Genomic DNA, 20,277 nt, shown 5'->3' with positions numbered 1-20,277 from the left:
GAAAGTGAAAACGTTAAGTATACCAGAACCTCAGGGAGACTTTTATGTGTCAAGGACTTTTAAAACTCTTTTTTGTCTTTCTGACTTGGTAAAATTGGCTTCTTCATTTATTTGTTTGTTTATTTTTTGCATAATTAAGTGCTTGTTAGATACTTAAAAATTAGCTAGTGGTACTGTATACTGAAGTCCTTAGCAGATACAGAGCCATCAAAAATGCATTCCAACTGGTGGCAGTGTTGGTAAATAGAACAGTGTTGCTTCTTGGTGCCCTGCTGCCTTCTTGCCATACATGCTTTTTGCACGAGAACTGCCAAGATTTCTATGCTAAAAGCATGCTAATGGTATTTTTCAGAGGAGCAGAATGGATCCTTTATGCTCCTCTGAGAGGCCTGAAAAGACAATCTGTGGGGCTGGTGGCTCCTGCTTTCTTTCATTTTTGTCTTGGGTGAAGCTGCTTGAAGCAAGCTGCTTTCCAACATCTGCTGCTTCAAGCAGGTGGCCCAAAGGTCGCCTTGGCAATGATGAAGCTCCAGCGCTCCCTCTCCTGTCAGAAGCTGAGCATAACAACTTCTAGCTTTTGCCATCTGATGGGACTTTCTTGCAGCCTGTGGGATACCTTTCAGTCCCTGCCTTTCTTTCTCTGATCCAGTAGGTTTGCTCATCACCAAAACAGCATGTCCCTCAAAAGAAGTTTAATTCTCTCCAGTAGACATGGTATACGGCGGAAGCTGATAAAACAACTTGGGGAGCACAAAAGAGTCTATCAGTGCAGTATCTGCAGTAAGATCTTCCAGAACAGCAGCAACCTCAGCAGGCACATCCGTTCTCATGGTAGGTTTGCTTTTGCCTTGCTTGTGCATTGTTTCTTTCTCTCATTGGTTCCTCTTTTGAGTGAAACATCTTAAGCTATTCTTAGATATTGGCATGCATTGTTTTTAGTAGAGCTCTCTTTTTATTTTTTCCTTTTTTAAACTTCCCTTTAAGGAAGCTTTTTTAAGTTACGCAGACTGTAGGAACTGAAATTATTTAAAATTTCAATCAAAATGTTGATTATTATCGGTTTCTGACTCTTTTTTATCTTCATTGATCCTCTTAGGTGACAAACTATTTAAGTGTGAGGAGTGCGCAAAGCTGTTCAGCCGTAAAGAGAGCTTAAAGCAGCATGTTTCATACAAGCACAGCAGGAATGAAGTGAGTGGAAATGACCAGCGGCCTTTTTCTGATGTTGGGTGAAAATGTGCAGTGAGCTTCCAGGTGCTCGCTGGGGAGTCTGGGTCAATTATGCTTAAGCAGATATCTCTGTGAATTTCTTATAAGTGAAGTAAGACAGATAAGGAGAGGTAGCATCTTATATTAGAACAGCTGATCAGTTTGGAAAGTGTGGGCTTACTTAAGGACATGAAGTTCTTTTTTGTGTCTGAATTTCCTATAGAAAGTTGTTTTCAGGCACCAGTTACAGCAAGACAAGCTGGAATTAGCTGCACCTACATGAGCCAGAGGTGAGATTGGTCTTCAGTTTGTTGTACCAAGCAGTATTGCTCTAGTTTTGTTTTCCCACCCTCGTTTATTTATCTCTGCCTGTTGCAGAGATAGTGTATGAATACTCTGGTTAAAGGCTGCTTTAGTGAGGGCTATTAGCCCATGCATAAACTTACAGAGCTTATAGCAGAGTGCTGTGCCTGCTGATCAGGGCCTTTTAGTTCTACTGCCATTAAACATCGCAGTGGTGGGGCCTTATCAGTAAATATTTCTGTTGTTGCCTGACATCAAGACCCTACGCTCTCATATTCCTGGCACCTGTTTGGAAGCTACAGGATGAGTCAGGTTATGTCTTGCTTTTCAGAATCATAGAATCACAAGGTTGGACCTACACGATCATCTAGTCCAACTGTCCTCCTTTTACCATATCTACAGAAGAACCACTAAGCCATATAAATTTGTCAGACTTGGGGTAATCAGGAAGACTGTTATATGCACACAGGCGCATGCTCTATTGGTCTACTGTTATTGTTTTTTTTAGTAGAGATCAAATGTAGGAACATAGCATGATAATGCAGTGTTAGAATTTTGCACCACTGTGTATTTAAGCATCGTGTTGAAGGCAGAAAAATTGGTCAGGATAAAAAGCAGAAAAAGTGATTGAGATTTCTCTGTCAATCACAACTCAGCATTTTCCTCTCATAAATACTCTTTGCAATCCTCAGGTTGACAGTGAGTACAGATACAAGTGCACGACGTGTGAAAAGGCTTTTCGAATAGAGAGTGCCCTGGAATTCCATAACTGCAGGACAGGTGAGCATAGTTGACTCTTCACCTTCCTCTCATCTTTATGGGTATGCCTACAAATCCACCTCAGCATGGTAACTACAAAGGGAAAGTAGGCATTTGGATTTCTTCATCGTCACAAACAACCTGCCATTCTCCTTTCTTCCTTCTGTTATAAAACCCCTTGTGATAATCAAACTAGAATCAATAATCGATGCAGTAATACAGCTACCTATGTGTTGGCTTCTTTCTTTTCCCTGCTCAGCCATAAGATATCCTCACTGGTATGTTTGCAGATACGCTGTCACTATCTCTGTTTAACTTTCTGTCGTGAAACTAAGTTTCACCTAATTTCTACAGGAAGGAGGAACTGTAAAAGAGGCCAGTTCTACTGATAATCTGCAATTTTCAGAGATTAGTTTTTTTTTGCTTTTTCATGCTTTCTTTATACTTAGAATAATCTCTCCATGTGTTTCCTTCTTGCTATCACTAGAGCCTGTCCTTTCCTTCCATAGCCTTCTCTTATGATTACTCCTATTAGATGTTCTGAGTGATCTTATGCTTAGAAAATGACAGCCTGATTACTTTTATAGACATATGATAACTCTCTGTTCAGAATCACCTGGGTAACTGCCCCTTCCAGTACCATTCAAAATAGGTTTTCTGATTTCCTTTGAAAGGGTACAGCTTGAATAAAAACTCAGCCTTATGAAGAATGGGAAGCAAAGCAGAATGACCTCAATATTCAAAGAGACCAGCTCATTTTCTTTCTGAGTTGGCTGCTACCATAATGAGCAGCCGTTTTTGCTCTCCTTTGTGACAAATCAAGCAGTTAGCTTCTTTGTGATTGCTGTAGCGTTGGCAAATTCCACCTGTGGGACCATGCTTGCATTTTCTGACAGAAGTCTCAACTACTGCATACAAAATGAGTTTCCCATAGACCTGTTATCATGTGATGTTCCTCTTCTGAGGTCTTGTACTTTCTTCTGGAGTATACTGTGCTGGCTGGCATCAGGAGCCAGTGCTGGCAGCATTCTGATGTTTAGATACAGCTGTCAGTGTTATGATGTGTTGCCACATACACAGCTATTTTACCATCGTTGAAAACTTGAGTCAACTAAAACTGAATCTACTTTGAACGTTATTTTAATGTGTGCTACTCTGTGATAGAAATAGATTGGCTAAGGAAGATATGAGGGTAGAGTCGGTGTTGAACTGACATAATGTTACTGCTTTTGAAGAAATACTCTTGTTAACTTCATAGGTAGCAAAGATACACTTGGTATATTGTTTGGTTTTTATTATACTTTTAATGGGAAGACAAGTTTTAGAATTAAAAAAAACACAACATATTTCATTTCCTTAATCTATATATTGTGATGGATGACATATATTAAAACTCAGGTTTCTCAAAAGAACTATATATATCACAAACAGAGGAAACTTGCTTTCCTTTTGAAATAGCTGCATGGTTTCTCTTGCTTACAGATGACAAGACATTCCAGTGTGAGATGTGTTTCAGATTCTTCTCTACAAACAGCAATCTTTCCAAACACAAGAAGAAGCATGGAGATAAGAAGTTTGCATGTGAAATCTGCAATAAGATGTTCTACAGGAAGGATGTCATGCTAGACCATCAAAGGCGTCACCTGGAAGGTAAGCATGCTACCTATGAACCTAATGATTATGGTAAGTGTCATTTTTAGTCAGTTTCTTGCTTTAAAATTGCAGGTTTCAGCAGTATGTGAAGTTTATGAAAAATAATATTAACAAATCCTGGAGGGGAGTTATTTAGATCTGAGAAACCTTTCTAGGAGCTGCACCCTTTATTTTTCTTCACGTGATCAGATCCAGTGCTGCTGATAGTCACGCGAAGGCTGCTACCTGACCAGTATCATAAATGGAACGGTGTATGATGTAATCTAGGGAGTATATAAAGATGAGATTATGAGATTTGGCTGTTCAAAATTTCAAACATCTAAGAATGTTATGTTCCAGGCTGGATGTGGCTCTGGGCAGCCTGGTCTGGTGGTTGGCGACCCTGCACATAGCAGGGGGATTGAAACTGGATAAGCATTGTGGTCCTTCGCAACCCACTTTGTTCTATGATATGATTCTGTGTTATAGATACTTCTCAAAGAGTCTGGAAAAACTTGAATGATGACAGGTCACCAAATTATACATTAAAATACCACTAGCGGTGTAAAGATAAGAACAAAGGTGATATATACATAAAATAATAATAAAGCAGTCAAATTATGTAATGCGTTGCTTTGGGTATAGCAAGCCATCACAGGTCTTTCATGATTCAGCCCTCTGTGTCCTGAACTAGAGGACAAGGATTTGAGTAATGATGGCAAGAAATTTCACATTCAGTTGTCACAGAACAGCAGCAACCCTTTACTCCATAGGAAGTAACAAAGAAAGAGGTCTGAAATCCTCCTCGAATATCAGAAGTGATGCTGAGTTATTCCCTCTCTCCTTAGGGCATTTCTAGTCTAGATATCTGAGCAGTACACCAAGGCCTACTACATCTGCCTGTTTTCTGTTATTGACAGTAAATTTCTATTTTCAGACACGTTACAGTCTGTGTAATATCCAACGGGCCACAATACTTCCCTTTGGCAGAATTCTTCTATATTCTTAAGATGCCATTTTAACTAAGAAATTATCCTTTTGCCAGCAATTAAATTCTGCATTGAGGCTCTTCCCAGTGTTTCACTCTTCTTTACAGTATTCACCTGAGAGGGCATGCAGATTGGAGTGGAAAGCCATGGTTTATTGTTTTTGTTTTGTTTTTTTGATGGGGACTGTTCTGTAAAGGGGTGAGGCGTGTGAAAAGAGAAGACTTTGAACACAACACGGAAAACATGGTTCGCTACAAGAAGGAGCCTTCGGGATGCCCTGTGTGTGGGAAGGTAGGCTGCGTTGCCAGCATGTGCCCCATGAAGCTTTGTGTTGTAACTCCGTGAACATGCTGAGGGTACGGTGCTTCAGCTCTGAGCCTCTAAATGATTTATCATGGCACAGAGCATGTTATCAGTCATGTATTAAATCACAATAACCATCTACTTAAATAAACACATTGTCATACAGGTGCATGGTCAGTTAGCAAGTCCTAAGGCCCAGCCGAGACGTTCCTCTTTCAGCTGCATAAGCTCTATTATATGCCCAAGTCCACTATGGCCAATGGTAGCTGGAAGCTGTTAGGACAAAAATAAGAACAAAACTGAAGTTCAGACTGAGCTTTTTTTCAGGATATGTAACGTGGACACTGTGTCTGCCAGTGAAATCTGTGCATATTGGAAATCTGCTAGAATTCAAAGTGCATTCATGGTGTGATTGTGCCATTTTTGTGTTCTGGAGCTAAATATCCATGATCTGAAGTTGCTGCTATAACCAGTGCAAAGACTGTGGATTTCATTTGTGATCTTATAAATGTTTCATGATGCATGGTGGAAGATGTACTCGAGCAACACTCAAACTGGAGTGTAAACTTTTGATTTGGATGCTTTCGCTATGTTAAATTTCAGCGAAGGTGGCTTTAGTGCATGTATCTTTTAACAGATAGATGCAGCGTTCTTGGTTCTAAAAGCACTGTCTAAATAAGTTCACCCTATTTAATTCTGCTGCCAATTTTTGTAAGCCCACCTCTGATAAGCAGGCAATTTCAGTAAGTTCTTTGGGGCTGCATATGTGTTTTGCTTTGTCACCAGTTTCTGAGGTCTGGATAACAGATGTTCCTACATGTTTCTGGCCCGAATAAATAAAAAAGGACAGGGAGTACATTCTGAGCTATCTGTGTTGGATCACATGTAAAGAATGGTAGCCCCTTTGGATGTGACACAAAAACCCATCCTTCCTTCTTTTAGGTGTTTTCATGTCGGAGCAATATGAACAAACACCTTCTCACACACGGAGACAAGAAATACACCTGTGAAATCTGTGGACGTAAATTTTTTAGAGTGGACGTGTTGAGAGATCACATTCATGTCCATTTTAAGGTATCGTGTTAATTGTTTGATAGAAAACTCATATTATTTAGCAAACATTAATAAACACATGGATAACCGTATTGAGACCGTTACAGCCCTGTGTTTGTACTGGCAACACAAGTGATTGTTTACCCTGCTTGGCGATGTTTCTGCTGCAGTCCAGCAAGTGTGTTTTATGTTACCTCTTGCTCCGTGTTTCTCTTGTATATGCCTGCAGAACTGGCTGTGTGCTCAGTTCCTAACCTGGTTTTGTCAAAACAATCCAAATTAAAGAAGAATAAATAAATGAATAAGACCAGCAGTGTCTAAACAGATGCTGATTATTTTGGCATAATGTGATAAACCCGAAATCTAAAGGAATTGTATCACTTAGTGACATGTAAAGACTCTTATAGGGATGTGATACTGAACCAGTTGGGTCTGTTTGCATTAAAATTCATTTTACACACAAAATCTGAGTAGTATCTGTTCAGATAAATGGTTGTTTCTTGTTTAATCATGGACAGAACGAATTTGTTTATCTGAATTGAATGAAGTGGGAAGGTAATTTAGGTGATGTTGATAAATAGGGCTACAGCAGTTGATCATGTGAGGCAGTCGGCGTGGCAAAAATGCTGTCGAGGTATTACATTTTGCAAGAGATGTTTAATGTATTAAAACATAATATTCTTTCCTACTGTGCACAGGATATAGCACTGATGGACGATCACCAGAGGGAAGAGTTCATTGGTAAAATCGGAATCTCATCAGAGGAAAATGATGACAATTCTGATGAAAGCGCAGATTCTGAACCTCACAAGTATAGCTGCAAAAGGTGCCAGGTAGCTTTAAATACTTTCAAATTAATTTGATGGGGGGGAATGCTGGAGATGTCTATCAGTTATTGATAACTTTAAGTAAAGTTGAAAATTAGGAGAGAGAAGGCCAGCTCACAGGTCTGCTCTCCTCTGCAGCGCTCTAATCTACAGAGCGATGTCATTCCATAAGATGTCAGGTAGTATTCTGCAAGGTGAATGCCCAACACTTAGAAAGATAAATGCAGATGTTTCCCTGTATGCAAGGCAGCGTGCAAGCAAAACTGGAGGAAGAAGTAGTAAAGGAAGATTCAGTTCTTAGATTACCTTTTAATTATGTGCATATATGTTAAAGTAGTATTTCTGAATGATGCCATCCACAATTTGATTCATTTCAAAAAGACCGAATGCTCTCTAGTGGGTATCCCCTTTGGGGGATTAACACTCAGCATGAATGCTTATTCTTGGCCTGCTCTATTACTACCAGGATTGTACTACTGGAATATACTTTGCTTACTTGTCAGCAAGCAGGGGAAGACTCTTTCAGCCTTTAATTGCATGGCTTTTACCATTTTGTAAAGAAGTAATGAGGAAGAATGGGATCTTTGCGTTCTATAACTTTATGGGGAGCACACCATGTTGGAGTGAGAAGGTTGCAAAAAAACAGCAGAACTGGCCAAACTGGCAGTGGAGCAGGGGAATCTGGGGAGTTAAATCACTGGCTTGTCCTCTGGAAATCAGAGTTTACATCACAGTTGCACATAATGTGGTGAAAACGCTTAGCCTACCTTCTTGTCACGTGAAAGACCTGGAGATGTTAGCAATTCAGTTTTCTGTTCTTATCTGCAAACTGATTTTAAGCTTCCATCAGTAAGCATAAGATGTGGTCTCACCAGTTAATCATATACTCGCCTGACTAATTTTAATGTCTGGCACTTAATGGGTACGTAAACGGTGTAAAACACATGCCTCCAAATGAGTCAAATTTTGCTATTTCAGATTAGAAGGGTGTTTCTGGAAGCTGGGCTCTCTTAGTGCTTTTGCAGGTGTTTGTGAAGCAAACAACTGTAAGGCAGTGGAAGATGAGTGTAAGCTACTGTGAGGTAGGGAGGCTCTTTTTGGCTGAAAACTCACGCACTCCTAAAGGAGAGCCACATACAAATGAGTATTAGTGAAATATGTCTTTAAAGATTTGGGGAGTCTCTCACTTAGTTTCCTTTTTCCGAGGGACATCTTTACCAAGCTGTACGGTGCTGTCAGTTATACCCTGAATAGGCTAAAATTGGAGCAAAAGAACATGTTGTCGTGGCACTTTGCCCTGATACATAGGAGCATATAGGAATATGCAGCATTGTTTAGCCCTGGTGGAGCTCCTGTCCGTTGTAGCTGCAGTGCTTCCAAGAGCTGAGCTGGAGTCTCTGCCCTGCTAATGCCAAGGAACACAAGCTCTGTGAAGCTAGTGCTAAAGCTTTCTCTGCAGGATGGAGTGCTATGCCTGAGAGCCCAAAAGGCATTTATCTCTGTCTGTGGCATCTTTGTTTAAACAGCTAGTGAAGATTATATGCGGCTCTCTTCAAGTCTGTTACTCGGTGCACAAATAATTGGAGGTCTTCTACTAGTGCAGTGCAAGAAGCATTTCACTGTCCAAGTTAACTGTTCTTATGCTTTTCTGCCCTCTGTCAGCAAGGAGGTACCAGAGGTACCATCTTGAGCTGGTTTTCTCAGAGTTAATTGATGTTCTGTAGAAGAGTGCTTGCAATGGCCAAACAGGCTCAGTCCCAAATCTAGCTTTCAAAGATATTTAATCTAGTGATAAGCAGGGTATTTTTGACTACCGCTTCTGACTGTAGATCCCAGTAATGTGTTACTAAAGCACAGCTGCTCGCAAGGAAGTTCTTCCCCTTTCATTCACTATTGGTTCATTTCACAGTTAACTTTCGGCCGAGGAAAGGAGTACTTGAAGCATATAATGGACGTGCACAAGGAGAAAGGCTATGGCTGTAGCATTTGTAATCGACGCTTTGCCTTGAAAGCTACTTACCATGCACACATGGTCATTCACCGGGAGAACCTACCTGATCCTAATGTGCAGAAGTAAGATGACCTTTTGGGATGATAAGAGGGGCTGTCTTTTTGTAGTCACAGTGGCTCTTTCATCTGATGCTTTAGGAGAACTGGGCTATACTAAAATGTATAACATTAGTAATTCACTTGGTGTTATTAATCAACAGCCTCCCAGTTCAGGCTTTGTGAAGTATAAATCTACGCTTTTTAATAAGAATTACAAAAACCCAGCAGCACAGTTATGATTTGAGGGCATTGCAGTACCAAAAAAATTCCAAGCTTACGTTTATGTTTCAAGGAGGTTTTCTAGTAATTAGTACTACCAAATAAATTAGATTTACTGACAGAAATGTGTGAAAATCATCTCTGTCTCAAGAGCAGCCTGACAGTTTTGATCTTTTTGGTTTCAGATACATCCATCCATGTGAAATCTGTGGAAGGATTTTTAACAGTATAGGGAATCTGGAAAGACATAAGCTTATACATACAGGTAAAAATGCTGTGTTTCTTTATCGATAAGAAAATATCTTTTGCCAGTGCCTGCCTTTTTGTTTTTTCCCCCAATAAATAAGCTTCTGGGTTTTTCTTGTAAGTTACAGTAAGATAAATTGTCTGTTCATGCTTTAAGGTAAACCAGTTTTCTAAAGCAAAAAGTGTTAATGAAGCTATTTGGTCAAAGCACTCAGTGCAGAAGATCCTTAGTTAATCCCACGCAGGATTCATCTGCTAAAAAACCTGATTCTGTATTCCGTTCCTCCTCAAATTCTTATCCATGTCACCTTCTCACCATCACACGGGCTGAAAACTGCTATGGCAAAATCATTTTTAACAGCTCATAATTATTTCATGCTATACAGTATTGCCCTACTTCAGGCTTTGTCTTTTTTCAGATCATGCGCACAAAAAAAGCAGCTTTTCTTTCTCTAACGTCTCCTAATGCAGTTTGGACTACAATGTGCATGAAAGATGTGGCTGACAATGCAGACGGACTGTCACCCTCTAGTTTGCCAATCTAGTCAGTTTTGAGGGGATGCACATTTTTCATTAACATTTTTTTGTTTGTTTATGTTGTCTTTTACATTTATTTTTAAGGTGTAAAAAGTCATGCTTGTGAGCAATGTGGCAAATCATTTGCTAGGAAAGACATGTTAAAAGAACACATGCGGGTCCATGATAATATCCGAGAGTACTTGTGTGCAGAATGTGGCAAAGGTATGTCTAAAGCCTTGTTTTCCATTAATTGTGGTACCGAATAGCAGATGAATATCTGAATTCAAATTCTACTCTTAGAATATGGGGGAGGTCCTCCGAGTGTCAATTTCTTTACTTGTGAGTGTTAGAAACTTATCAATCAGGAGTCTGACAGATGTATCAAACGCTCCTGATTGTATGAACTGCCTCCGTGACCTGTGAGATGCATCTAATTGGAATTTCCTGCTGTTCTGTTGGATGGAGAAGTGCTTCTCTGACTGAATTCTGCTGTATTTGCAGCACCAAAATGAACAAAAATCTTGGTTGGTTGTTTTCTTTCATTCTAAGTTGTTTCCAGACATAAACTCTGAGGGATTTCTCTCTCTAAGAGCCTTACGTGTCCAAAGTTGCTTCTACCTTTTGAATTATTTGTTACAATCCGAGCAACTGCCGATCTGGCATTTTAGTGAAAGGCATTCAATGCGATATCTCTGATGTTTGTTCTTCTCTTTTGCTTGCTGTTTTGCCTCTTCCTCAGTGATTCTTCCGACGTTTTCCAGAGCTTTTGCCTGGATCGAAAATAATAGCGATAAGTTGCTGTAGGCTAACAGTGTATTTCGTTTGAGCTCTTCTCTGAAGGTGGGACAAATGGAGAAAATCATCACCACTTTTAGCTGTGTCTTTTTGTCTCACAGGAATGAAGACAAAACACGCGCTTCGTCACCACATGAAACTTCATAAAGGGATTAAAGAGTATGAATGCAAGGAATGTCACCGAAAATTTGCACAGAAAGTCAACATGCTGAAGCATTACAAAAGACACACAGGTGAGATCTTTATAAAGATGCGCAAAATCAACTAAATGCTTTTTGGGAGGACTCGTATCTAGAAGAGTGAGAGAGTGTGAGAAAAGAAATGCATGCATTATGCTTTTTGAAAAGTGGGATTTTGACCTCCTGTCAGCCAGAACCACTGTTACATATACAACTAAGATACATTGGTTGGTTGCTTTCATCTTTTCCTTTTTTAACGGAGGTTGGTTTGGTTTCGAGTTGGCCGAGAGTATTGCTTCCTTTTAAAATTAGTCTATAGTTTCTTATTTCCCAAACCAAAATGTTATTTTCTGTCTGTTAAGAGTGGCACGGTTTAGATAAAAATAGCTGGTGATGCTGGTCTTCACCTTCTTGCTCGGCTGTGCAATGGGGTTTTTGGTAATCCGAGATTTAGAATTATCCCAGATGCCTTGTTACTGCTATTACTGCTTATTACTACTATTGTTACGCTTATTGCTGCTATTACTGCTCTTATACTAAATGTACTCTTCATGCAGGAATCAAAGATTTCATGTGTGAGCTCTGTGGGAAGACTTTTAGTGAGAGAAATACAATGGAGACTCATAAGTTGATTCATACAGGTAAATCCTCCATTTTCCCTGTTCCTCTTCTCAAGGTACTGGCAATATGATACTCACCTTTTGGGGCTGTTGCTAACAGATTTTCCTTCCATCTGCTACCAGTAGGAAAACAGTGGACGTGTTCAGTCTGTGATAAGAAGTATGTCACTGATTACATGCTCCAGAAACACATACAGCTCACTCACGATAAGGTAGAAGCCCAGAGCTGTCAGCTGTGCGGGACAAAGGTTTCTACCAGAGCATCCATGAGTCGGCATATGAGGCGTAAACATCCAGAGGTAAGGTAGTTTGGCAAGCAGCTCATGGGGTGTATTTTGACTTTCGTTTTGTTTAGGAAGCTTTATGGCCTTTAGTGATATAGAAGGAGTTCCACCCCTACTCTTTGTTTTTTTCCGTGTTCTTCTGAGGCAAATTTTGGTTAACGGTAAATTAACCTTAGCTTGGGCAGTGTCTCTTAAGCTTGCATTTAACTGTATGAGCCCTTATGTTATGTTTCGGAAGTAAACACGTCTGATGATCACTCCCTAAAAATGAATTTCTTTTGATTGTTTAAATCCTTTTTTTTTGCCTTAGCTTAAATGTATGATATTTTCATGTTTCAATTGATCTTCAATAATCTTTTCAAAGGAAAAGATTATGTGCCATAAGGTAAAGGCTATTTAAGCCAAAACAAGCTGTGGTTATATTGAATTTAACCATTATATTAAATGGTTTGTATGAAATGTTGGATGCAGCGTTTTTTGCTCTGTGATTAGGTAAGGTAATACTGTATTGTTTGGCTGCGGTTTGTCCTGCCGCAGTTCATCAGGCTGATACCTCTTTGTCCACAGATTCTTTCAGTGAAGATTGATGACTTAGAGCAGCTGCCAGAGACCACAACCATCGATGCCTCTTCAATTGGGATTGTTCAGGTAAAATTCACCATTGCCAAATTGCACCAAACAAACCTTGCCAAACAAGATTTTCGGGCCTAGTGGGGATGTTGCCTTTTTGGTATGTATCATAGCCAAGGTGCGGTATTCTGTCTTCTAACCATATTCAAGGTCAGTCTGTTTTGTTGCATAACACGTGCTTATAAAATGGAGATAATTATAGGATGAGTTCTCATTCCCTAAAATCAAGTTTTGGCTGAAGTTTGATTCTTTACTTGAGAATCAACAGTAAACCAAGCGCAGGTGATAGCGTCTTACTTGCAACTTCATCGAGTCATTTGGCTTAGTGCTTCATTTGGAATTTTGTTGCTGCAGCCTGAATTAGCCTTGGAACAGGGAGAATTACCAGAAGGAAAACAGCAAATGAAAACTCCTAAGCGTGGCCAAAAACGAAAGCAGAAGTCAGGTGAGGAGGAGGAAACTCAAGTGCCTGAGGACCCTGCCTTCAGTGAATACACAGAGAAAGAAGCTGAATTTACAGGAAATGTTGGAGATGAGACTAATTCAGCTGTACAGAGCATTCAGCAGGTAAGCTCCAGTAGAAGGGTGAGCAGCTGGCATTGCTGAGGGGGATCATGCCTCTGGTTTCCTTACAACAAACACAAAAGAATCATCAAAACATTTAGGACTAGTTTGATGAACATCAGCAAGATGGAGATAAGCAGGGATTTAATGAGGAAAAAAAGAAAGGCGTTGGTCCACACAACTCCTCACATCTGTTTCTCTTCCCTTTGATGTTACTTGTCTCCTTGTTTGCCAAATACCGCTAACTGGCTGAAGCTGTGACTACAAGTGTGACATTTAATTTAACTGATGGTTTTGAATGTTACATATGCCCCCCTCATTATCTTCTTTCTTCTACGCTTGGAAGTTATATTCAAGCTCTCTATGCTCCCCTCTATTTGTATGAGTTCTTTTACCAGCAGTAGCAACGCGTGAGCCCATCAGCACTCGGCTGGCTTTTTTTAGTGCTAGACTCTTGACAGTCAGCTGTGCAATGTAAGGTAGAGATTACCTTTCCGTTTTTCCCTAGGTGGTGGTGACTCTTGGCGACCCAAATGTCACAGCGCCGTCCAGTTCTGTTGGACTGACAAATATCACCGTAACCCCCATTACAACGGCAGCTGGAACACAATTCACAAACCTCCAACCAGTGGCTGTGGGTCACCTGACTGCACCAGAGCGCCAGTTGCAACTGGACAACTCCATTCTCACTGTGACGTTTGACACCGTCAGCGGTTCTGCCATGCTGCACAACCGTCAGAATGACATTCAGATCCAGCCGCAGCCAGAGGCAGCCAATCCTCACTCTGTGGCCCATTTTATAAACCTAACCACCTTGGTGAACTCCATTGCTCCCTTAGGAAACCAGATAACAGAACAGCATCCTCTGACGTGGAGGTCGGTGCCTCAAACTGATGTCTTGCAGCCCCCGGCACAGCCAGCGCAGCAGCAGTCAGGACAGCAACAGGTTCAAGCAGAGCAACAGCAACAGATGTACAGCTACTAATTTATACTTTGAAAATTTGATGTGAACAGTAGAGACAAAAACACGCAGATGTTTGGAAAATTTCTAATAGGATTATTTGCTGGATACCAAACAGAGACAGGAAAGCGTTTATACAATGAAAAGTAAGCTAAAATTGGCATCGCACCCTGCAACACCTGTGAGAATCTTGAGGTTCTCACATCATCTCTAAGCCTCGCAATGTGTTTTTAAAAACAGAAAAAGAATAGAAACCAAAACCATCATGAATTTGGTACCCCTGCTAAATTGTACTGTGTATTTTGCACCGTGAATCTGGGGCAGTGAGGTTTGACAGGAAGCGTCATCATACGGCTTAACCAAAGCAGGGAAATATTGTGGCACTGGAAGTTCAGAAAACCTTTTAGCCGTAACACGGCACTTCCTTCCAGTCTGTACACTTAACGTGAAGACCTTGTTGACAGTGAGCTGGAATTCACTTGTGGTCAGCTGGTAGAGACTGAAATGTACACACAAACGGGCAAACCAATCGTTGTTTTCTTTCTCCTTTTGGTCTTTCTAACAACATGGGTATAATAGGTGGTGGCTGGGACTTGGGGGTGGGGAATAAAATAGACCATTTTCACAAGTATTTCCATTTTAGTGATGGGAAAAACCCTGTACCCGTAACACTGTTAGTGCTACTTGAATCACGTAGCTGGTCCAGTACTAAAAGCAACTTCTGTGGTCTTCTAGTCAAGTCTGAATCAAAGCGGTTATGAACTGAAACAAGAATGTGATACGGTTTTATGTAATTTTTCAAACCTGCTTTTAGCTAATAGATCCGAAGAGTAATTGGTCTACTTTGATCAAGTTCAGGATGTGAATTTCTTTTTTCAATTAGTCTTCTTTCATCGTGTAATAAACATCTGAGAAAGTATTCTTTTGATATATATATATATATACATACATATATATATATGCATTTGTACTTTACTGTGCATTTCTGGTGAATCTATGTGTGAAGGACGCTGGTATCAATATAAGTCATTAATTTTTTCATCCTTCTGTTGCCCTTTCTGACAGAAATGATGCATGAATTCTAGTCCATTCTATTTCCAGCATTCGTAGCCACACGCAATTGTGTGAAATGCAAGACAAAAGAAAGTCTGAAGCATGATTGGCCACGTGGAGGCAGCATGTCCTAGTGTAGAAGGGGCAAGGTTTGCATGAACATTGGAGCTATAAGCTAGGGGGCTGGGCAGTCAGTGGGTGACAAACCTGCCCACAGCAGGGGGTTGGAGCTGGATGGACTTTAAGGTCTCTTCCAACCCAAGCCATTCTGTGGTTGTGATTCTATGAAATACATCAATGCTGCTACAGCGCTTTGATTTCATTCTCCATATACTGATGTGCAATCTGGACATTTGCATGTCAAAAAGACGGTATCTCTCCCACAGATAAGAAAGGCTGCTATGAAAAAAGAAATTAACTAAAAATGAACAACGATAACAAACCAAACAAACCAAACTAACAAAAAAAAAAGGGGCTGTCTGGAATTCTGACAGCCAAAATTGTCCAACCAGCTGCAGCTGAAGAGCAAGTTCTTTTAGAGCTGTAAATTGAGCCAGCCTCAGAACCTTCCTTAAGATTTTTCTGGGTATAAAGCATCTGCTGTGTTTAACAGTGAAGATAGATTGATGGTTGTAAAAATCCTGTCTGTGCCTATCATATTTATGAAAATGTTGTATGTATTAGCAAAAATATGAGTAGGAATGAGTTTGTCTTTGAAAGTCTGTATTAACATGGACTACCTGACCCCTAAATGATGCCTTAGAATCTCTGCAGCAAATCCTTCCAAAGTATAAATGACTAGAAATCAAAGTTAACCTTCCATGTCTTTCCTTGTGTCATACCAATGTCCAGAGGCAATGCTATGGGAGGCTCTGTGTAAAGCCTAATAGCAACAAAATACGTTGCAATTAGGAAAGGATGTAACAAAGGAGTTTCTGTTGACAGATTTTGTGTCAGAGGATCAAAGCTACTTTTCTGCAAATGTCAACACGTCTATAAATGTCTCTATGAGAAAGATCTACATTTGATGGGACAAGAATGCGTATCAGAAAGAGAAAATGTTTTTTACCAGCACAGAAACAGAAGAGTTTTCCATTTTCTTGCTCCTTATTTGTCTTCCCCAGATCCTCTACAAGCAACACTCTATGACCACGTTGGTTTTTTTTTTGGCCTCCCAGGAACTAGAGCTCAGTGCCCCCCTATCATCTGGATTATTCCATCACTGGCTCAGGCCAGGTAACCTCCTAAGCTGTCTTCCCCACAAGTGCAAAACCTGCTGGTCACAAGGAAGCTATGTTTTATTTATAAAATGTGCTGCTTATGTAGTTGAAGCTTTTTTCTTTTGCTGAGTTTGATGCCTAATTGGTAAAAGCACATTATAATTTGGCAGGTAGAATGAAAAAGAAACAATAGAAAGAAATGTAGAGGTACTGAATCAAGTTATTGTGGTAAATAAAAGATGTCTATGACCCAAACAAACAAAAAAATACATAAATAATGCAAACATGGAGGGCTACAATACTCCAGATTGCGTTCCTGGAAGATTGGTTTTTTGTCTAGACATCGGTGATTATGCTTTTAACTAGGATTTCTTTTTTGCCTCAGCTGCAGAGTGAATACAGCTATTCTATGTTAATACCACTGACGGTAATATTCAGGATGCGCTGAATTAGACTGAGCCATTTTAACATGTAATTGCCCGACTGTTTGAAATGAATGGTGAGTGCAGGTCATCACTCAATACAGATGCCTCTCTGGTTTCACAAAACCTCTTTATCCCAGTGTGTGATCCTCTGGTTTTCTCTAGTCTTATACTGACTGTGTCATTTCTCATGCTCTTCCTGGCCCACAAAATCTGACCCAGGCAAACTAAAATCTTGCACTTCTGATAGTGGATTAACTAATTTAAAAAGGAGCAATCTGATGGCGCGATAAATGCTCGCATGTTGGTGGTCACATGGAAAAGAAATTTGTCTCTTCAGTTTTCTGGTAGCCTCCAGATCTTAAACGATATTCCGCTTAAGGAGGAAAAAATGAAGCTCACTTTGAGTAGGCAATAGAAAAGCTGAACCTTCCAGAACACCCCTTTCAGAAGTAACTTTGACTTTCCCTGCCACTGTTGCTGTGCTATCTTACCATCTCTCAGTGTGACTTCATTATTACTACTGTTATTAACATCCCTATGAGAACAAAGTTGTATCTTGAGTGTGCTGCAACAGGAAAAGCTTCAAAGCATTTTTTTGGGGAAGTTGGAAATATGGATTCTTTTTTAGACAGCACTTTGGAGGACTAAGGGAATGCCAGCTGCTCTCCCAACTAAGCCTTTTGCAAATGAATACCAAAGTTATACTGACACTGTTTCAACCTGCACAACAAATAAAAACGTGTAAGGGATGTGCAATCTAAATTTCATTGGCCAATTAGTTACTAGCCTTTTCACCTGTAGGATATGAAGGTTACTTTTTTTCAGCCGTGTGTTGGAGATTTTGCGTAATGACTGTTCAGTAACAAACTGGAATTATTTTGAGCCAAAGGAGTGATGTGTAGTGCTGTGTACTGTCTTTGTTCATTGGTGGGACTACTATTTAATTGAATGCTGTCTGTGGCACGTGGGCTCTGAAGTAAAGGAGCAACAAGGTACAGAACCCTTCTCTACCAGCGTTTTTATTCTTTTCTGGTCCTCGGTTAACCTATCGGACTTTAGTCCTTGAATCACACAGACACCCTTCAAAAGCAGTAAGATTAGTAGTTATCTCTCAGAACTTTGTACCCAAAGTATCCCAAAATATACAGGAAAACGGGGTAGCTGCCTGAAATATTTATTCTATAGCTTGTTACTATACTAAATAAAAAACAGAGGAGATGATTGCATCGTTCTCAGCAGTGGTCTGTGATGAATTCTGGCAGGAAAAGCTATCATATTAAGTGCCATCACACACCCTATAAGCTTTATTTTGAGACATGTCAATGGAAAAGTATTCTTGCAGAACAGTAGCAGTCAGTTTCTGCATAGATAACTTAAGTTTCTGCACCTTTTTACTGTTTCAGAAATCCCCTGAAATTAAGAACTGGAGAAACAGATGAATTTATTTCTGGAAGTGATTTTCCTGTCTGTTAGTCAGAACGATTTGGTAGTGCTCTGCACATGCGAAGATGCCTGAATTTCTCACCCGGAGAATTAGGACCAGAAAAAATACCACACATCCAAGTGATAGTCATGTAAAAGCTGCATAGGTATTAGATGAAAATAGGCAAGGAAAATAGCCTTATTGGTATTGCTTTGTGAATTCTTTCTCAGAAATGATATTTCCGCGGTGCTGTTTAGGCTATTTAAAGTCACTCCTCGTAATTACTGCTGGCCTTTTATTTATTATCAGTATAGGTAACACCTCTTGGATAATCCTTAACCTTTTGTATTTTTGGCATATCTGGTCATAATGGTTGTGAGTGCATTGGCCTAATCTGGTATAAAGGGAGAAGGAAACACTGGAGGAGGATACTGCTGATCCGCACCACGGTTCACAGCAAAGTTCTGCTCTAAGTAGTTTGGGGCAAAGACTGTACAGCCAAGTGACCCGTGTCTGTAAGATCAGTCGCCAAGATTTGTATTCATGTAAGAGGCTTTGCCACATAGCAAATCCAAAGTTGGCGACAGGACAACAGCGACGACTAAAGGCATTTCCATAGTGTTTGTCATCTGCTCAGAGCAATTCTCTTCAGTGTTACTATCACAGTCCCAGTGTAAATGGCAAGAAGGTGTTAGTGGAACACTTTAGAAAGCCACAGTTACTTCACCATACCGTGTAACTATGGTTGGGGAAAATGTTGGTTTTTTTTGCTCTGAAATGCTTTGAGAAGGCTGTTCTGGGTTTCTTTTCCCTCCTAGGTCCTGAAGAACTACTCTGTGTGGGCACTGCTACAAAAGGTAGACGTCAGTCCCAGCTGGAATTACCATACTGAGACCCTGCAGTGCAGCCTAACGATGGCTGATGCTTTGGATCACTTTCCTAGAGTTCAAGCTCGCTGTTGCTAAATTTACCTTCCTAAAGCCAAGCTGAAAGGGGCAGAAAAGTGAGAGTCCTCCAAGAGACTTCAGACTTACTCCTCAAATTAGGATTTTCTCAACATTGTAGCATAGTGCTGTTGCGTTTTTCTTATCCAAAGATAGATAGTAAATACTGTGGCTGGTTTACCAGAACAACCTGCGTATGGTCTGATGAGCTGGGTGTTGTTAATGAAGCCAGATACCAGTAAGTTCTCCTGCCTTTCCCTCAAGCCCTGCACTCATTTTAGTATCTTGCCCCCGCATAGCTGGCAGCTTCCACTGAACTCAAAGGGGAGTGGGCATCTCTGAGCCTTGTACCCATGAACTTCAAAAAACAGATTCAAAACTGGAAAGAAAGATGAGGCTGGGACATGAGAGGCAACAAAAAACACAGGATATATAATTAGATACAGGCAGAGAAAAGATGGATTTAGCCTGCTGTTCAAAATTGCATAGTAAGTTCTGGTAGGTACAGTCCTGTTAACTGAATATTAGTGATGACTGTGCTCAGATGATTTTCTCTAGAAGAACCTACAAGTGTTCCTTGTAGAGGGGAATGCATTAATGTGTGCTTAGTTTGCCGTAAATTAAATGCAAAGGTAAAACACAGCGTGTTATACGCAGGAACATGCAGAAACCAAAACGCAAGATGCACAAATGATAAGAGAACATAGCAGGTCCTCGTTTCATCACTTCTGGAAAGAGCTATAGCAAGCTTGTGGGCAGCATTTTCTCAAGACTGAATGTCCTTTCTCACGCACAGAAAAGAACCTGCTGTGTCGTGTGTGTGCTCACAACCACGTAAGTTTAACATGAGGGGGATTACAGTAGAATAAAGAGGGGTGCTTTGCAATCAAAGAGCAAAACAACAACAACAAAATCAAATGAGCAGATTAAAGGAAAGGGTGGGGAAGTTCTTACCCCAGCTCCTTGCCAAGGAGAGGGAGATTAAAGAAAAAAGAAAGGTAACAACGGGTATGAGCTCTTCTTCCCCTCCTTCCACACCCACGCCTGTGTTAGGACCCAAATGTGAGCTTT

At 40.4% G+C, this 20,277-nt stretch overlaps 1 protein-coding gene across 6 annotated transcripts in view; it reads left to right on the top strand.

The window, feature by feature from the left end:
• PRDM15 (PR/SET domain 15) overlaps window positions 1–18,060 on the top strand; it is a 33,418-nt gene extending 15,358 nt beyond the window's left edge. For 2 of the 6 annotated variants that reach the window (XM_072357374.1, XM_072357716.1), the window contains 16 exons: window positions 650–831; window positions 1,097–1,191; window positions 2,205–2,292; window positions 3,754–3,921; window positions 5,089–5,183; window positions 6,138–6,269; window positions 6,947–7,081; window positions 8,985–9,148; window positions 9,529–9,608; window positions 10,211–10,330; window positions 11,005–11,136; window positions 11,640–11,723; window positions 11,826–12,001; window positions 12,554–12,634; window positions 12,971–13,183; window positions 13,689–18,060. In XM_072357374.1, the coding sequence (XP_072213475.1) occupies window positions 650–831; window positions 1,097–1,191; window positions 2,205–2,292; window positions 3,754–3,921; window positions 5,089–5,183; window positions 6,138–6,269; window positions 6,947–7,081; window positions 8,985–9,148; window positions 9,529–9,608; window positions 10,211–10,330; window positions 11,005–11,136; window positions 11,640–11,723; window positions 11,826–12,001; window positions 12,554–12,634; window positions 12,971–13,183; window positions 13,689–14,165 (2,422 nt within the window). In that variant the 3' untranslated portion in view covers window positions 14,166–18,060. The remainder of the gene's footprint in view (window positions 1–649; window positions 832–1,096; window positions 1,192–2,204; window positions 2,293–3,753; window positions 3,922–5,088; window positions 5,184–6,137; window positions 6,270–6,946; window positions 7,082–8,984; window positions 9,149–9,528; window positions 9,609–10,210; window positions 10,331–11,004; window positions 11,137–11,639; window positions 11,724–11,825; window positions 12,002–12,553; window positions 12,635–12,970; window positions 13,184–13,688) is intronic. The other 4 variants (XM_072357636.1, XM_072357459.1, XM_072357547.1 and 1 more) reach the window with 4 other exon arrangements.
• The last annotated feature ends 2,217 nt before the right edge of the window (window positions 18,061–20,277 follow it).

Source organism: Excalfactoria chinensis, chromosome 1 (genome assembly GCF_039878825.1).
Source record: "Excalfactoria chinensis isolate bCotChi1 chromosome 1, bCotChi1.hap2, whole genome shotgun sequence".
In the NCBI taxonomy this organism is placed as follows: domain Eukaryota; kingdom Metazoa; phylum Chordata; class Aves; order Galliformes; family Phasianidae; genus Excalfactoria; species Excalfactoria chinensis.
Note: the sequence above shows the minus strand (reverse complement) of the source record. Positions and strands in the feature narration are given on the sequence as shown.